This window comes from Penaeus japonicus, unplaced genomic scaffold, assembly GCF_977035675.1.
Source record: "Penaeus japonicus unplaced genomic scaffold, GWHDUDI00000001_assembly GWHDUDI00000022, whole genome shotgun sequence".
NCBI classification, from domain to species: Eukaryota; Metazoa; Arthropoda; class Malacostraca; order Decapoda; family Penaeidae; genus Penaeus; species Penaeus japonicus.
This window is the reverse complement of record NW_028234424.1, coordinates 2,844,602-2,848,069: the sequence shown is the minus strand read 5'-3', so window position 1 is coordinate 2,848,069 and position 3,468 is coordinate 2,844,602. Positions and strand designations below refer to the sequence as shown.

Sequence of the window (3,468 nt, the reverse complement as noted above, 5' to 3'; positions counted from 1 at the left end):
GGTTCATGATAATAATGGTAATAAAAAATATATTTTCATAATAATAATAATGACGATCAAGATATTGATGCTGATAATGATAATGATGATAATAATGATGACAATAGCAATGATGATAAAAGGATGTTAATAATGATAATAATGATCATAAAGATGATAATGATAATAAAAACAATAATCATATTAATTATGATGATAATGATATTAATAATAACAATAATGATTACGATAATACCAACAGTAATGATATAAATACCAAAAATAATAACAACAACAACGATGATCAAATCAAGAACACCAAAATTAATTACTGGAAAGCTTACTCAACAGAAAACTATTTCTACTTATTTTTCCATTTCATAAGCAGAAACATCATAGAATCTTAACGTCAGTTACATCAGCTATCAACATCATATAATTCCATCTGAAAGAAAGAAAGAAAACAAAAAACAATAAAGTGTTTTAAGCATTAAGGATCAGAACTTGATAAGACCTGAACGACTTATGATAGCTATGCCTTCACCAGCTCACACACGTAGGAACTTTGAAAGCGGTCGAGTGTAACTCTGAGACAGCAGCATGAGTAAGTTGGGCTTGAGGTGTTTTATAGATCTTTTTGCGTTATTTGTTTTGACTGTTTTTTATTTATTTATCTATTTATTTATCTATTTATTTATTTTTTATTATATGTATTTTTTTTTATTTTGAGAGAGAGAGATAGAGAGAGAGGGACAGGATCAGAAGTTGTTTGTTCCTTTGATAGTTTTTTTTTCGTTTGTTTGTTTTATATAGTTTATAGGGTTTCTCTCTCTCTCTCTCTCTCTCTCTCTCTTCTCTCTCTCTTTTTTTTATATATACGGAATCTGATGTTCCAGTGTCCTATGCATTCGTCAATGAACTGTTTCTTCCTTTTTTTACAGTAATGTTAGAGAACTATATGTGCTGTGTCTAAAATTGTTGTAATAATCAGAATGTGTTTGTTTATTGACATATTTTTTTACGTAAACTCGTCAATTTCTGTAACATTTGGAACTTGTTCTTGTGTTTGTCTGTTTTGTTTTGACGTGACATTATTTTTCGATTTTTTAATTGTATAGATATATAAGAAGTGTCGTATAAGAATAATTGTTTATTCAATGATTTGATTAAAAAAAAACGAGGTTCGTTCTCCGTCTTGTAATTTTGATTCTTTTCTTTTAGTCTTGTATATCTATTTTCTTTTTTTTCGTTCACCAAGCCTAGTTTACCTTTACTTTCGTTCCGATATGACCATTATTGCTTCAATAGGGATAGTTTTTTTATGTTACTTTTCTGATTGTCTTCTTTTGTTCCCCTTACGACCTTATTCTGTTCCTTGTCTTACTCTGACCTTATTCTGTTCTAATGAAACCTTTTTGGGTCCCTACTCTGACCTCATTCCATTCCAATGTGACCTTCATATTGTTCCAAGTTGACCTTTTTTCCGTCGCCATTCTCTCATTACATATCTGACCCAATGACCTCGCCTTGACCTCTCCTCAGAGATAGCGTGGGCTTGTCTGCTCGTCTGGGCGGGAGTGAGCCAGGTGATGGGCGTGAGACTGGAGAATGGGCGTTACGAAGACGTGGTGTTGGCAGTCGACCCGAGTATGGGATCTGACGTCATCACGATAAGCGACCTGGAGAGTAAATTAGAGGTACGTTATATTTAGAGAATGATGTAGAGAGTCCGTAGACTTTTTTTTTTACTTTTTATTTTTATTTTTTTTATTTTTTTTATTTTTTTATTATTATTATTATTATTTTTGTTAGTGGGGTGGGGTGGGTTGAGAAAGTAGTGTGTGTTTGTGTTTGTGTGTGTGTGTGGGGGGGGGGTTAATTATTAATTCGATTTAGATTTAGAAGAATTTTGTCTAGGTTGTGTTAGAAGAGGGTTTGTGAGGATGGGGGGTGCAGGGGTAGGGGTGGGGGTGAGGGGGGAGGTAAGAGACGGAGAGAGGGAGGTAGTCGAGGGAGAGGGGGGGGGGGATTTTGAAGATGGTTTAGGATATGTTAGATATCTAGATCAAAATATATCCCTTATGCTCCAGATTCGTGATATGATTATCTATCTACTTAACTATCAATTTATGTTTGCGTGTATATACGTATGTCTGTATCTAATCATATATCTAGTTATATATCCATCTATCTATCCATCTCTATATTTATTAACCTATCTATCTACTTATCCCTCTCTCTATATCTATCTACCTATCTATCTACTTATCCCTCTCTCTATATCTATCTACCTATCTATCTACTTATCCCTCTCTCTATATCTATCTACTTATCCCTCTCTCTATATCTATCTACCTATCTATCTACTTATCCCTCTCTCTATATCTATCTACTTATCCCTCTCTCTATATCTATCTAAGGACACCTCCGCTCTTTATCTATCTACTTATCCCTCTCTCTATATCTATCTACCTATCTATCTACTTATCCCTCTCTCTATATCTATCTACCTATCTATCTACTTATCCCTCTCTCTATATCTATCTACCTATCTATCTACTTATCCCTCTCTCTATATCTATCTACCTATCTATCTACTTATCCCTCTCTCTATATCTATCTACCTATCTATCTACTCTTTATGAATAATACTTAATATATATTATTCTTGTGAACCCTCTCTATATCTATTACTTATCCCTCTCTCTATATCTCTCTACCTATCCTCTCTCGATATCTATCGCTTCCTACGATCTACTTATCCTCGCTACTATATCTACTTTGCCCTACTTATATATCTATCTACTTATCCCTCTCTCTATATCTATCTACCTATCTATCTACTTATCCCTCTCTCTATATCTATCTACTTATCCCTCTCTCTATATCTATCTACCTATCTATCTACTTATCCCTCACCCTCATCTCTTATTCTCCATCTTTTTTTCTCTTTACTTTCTCCATCCTTTGCCCTCTTCTTCTCCTTCTTTCGCTCTCCTCTTCCCCTCTTTTTCTCCTTCCTTTTCCTCTTCCCCGCCCTCCCTCTCTTTCTCCCTCCCTCTTCTTCTCTCTTTCTCCCTCCCACCCTCTCCCTCCTTTCTCCCTCCCCTTTCCCCCTTTCTCTCTCCCCTTTCCCCCTTTCTCCCTTTCCTTTTCCCCTTTCTCTTCCTTCCTTCCTTTCTCCCTTCCCTTTACCCCTTTCTCCCTCCCCTTTCCCCTTTCCCCCACCCTCCCCTCCCTTTCTTTTCCTTCCTCCCTCCCCTTTCCCCTTTGTCCTTCCCTTCCCTACCTTTCTCTTCGTTCCTCCCTCCGCTTTCCTCCTTTCTCTCTCCCTTCCTCCCTTTCCCCCTTTCTCTTTCCCTTTCTCCCTCCCCTTTCCCCTTCCCCCATTTCTCCCTCCCCTTTCCCCTTTCCCCTTCCCCCCTTTCCCAACCCTTTCCCCCTTTCTCCCTCCCTTTCCCCCCTTTCCCTTTCTCCCTCCCCTTTCCC

At 37.0% G+C, this 3,468-nt stretch overlaps 1 protein-coding gene across 4 annotated transcripts in view; it reads left to right on the top strand.

Annotated features, from left to right (window-relative positions):
- The first annotated feature begins 447 nt into the window (after positions 1-447).
- Positions 448-3,468, top strand: part of LOC122263311 (uncharacterized) — a 26,425-nt gene continuing 23,404 nt past the window's right edge. For all 4 annotated transcript variants that reach the window (XM_086549307.1, XM_086549306.1, XM_086549308.1 and 1 more), the window contains exons 1-2: positions 448-583; positions 1,522-1,676. In XM_086549307.1, the coding sequence (XP_086405433.1) occupies positions 580-583; positions 1,522-1,676 (159 nt within the window). In that variant the 5' untranslated portion in view covers positions 448-579. The remainder of the gene's footprint in view (positions 584-1,521; positions 1,677-3,468) is intronic.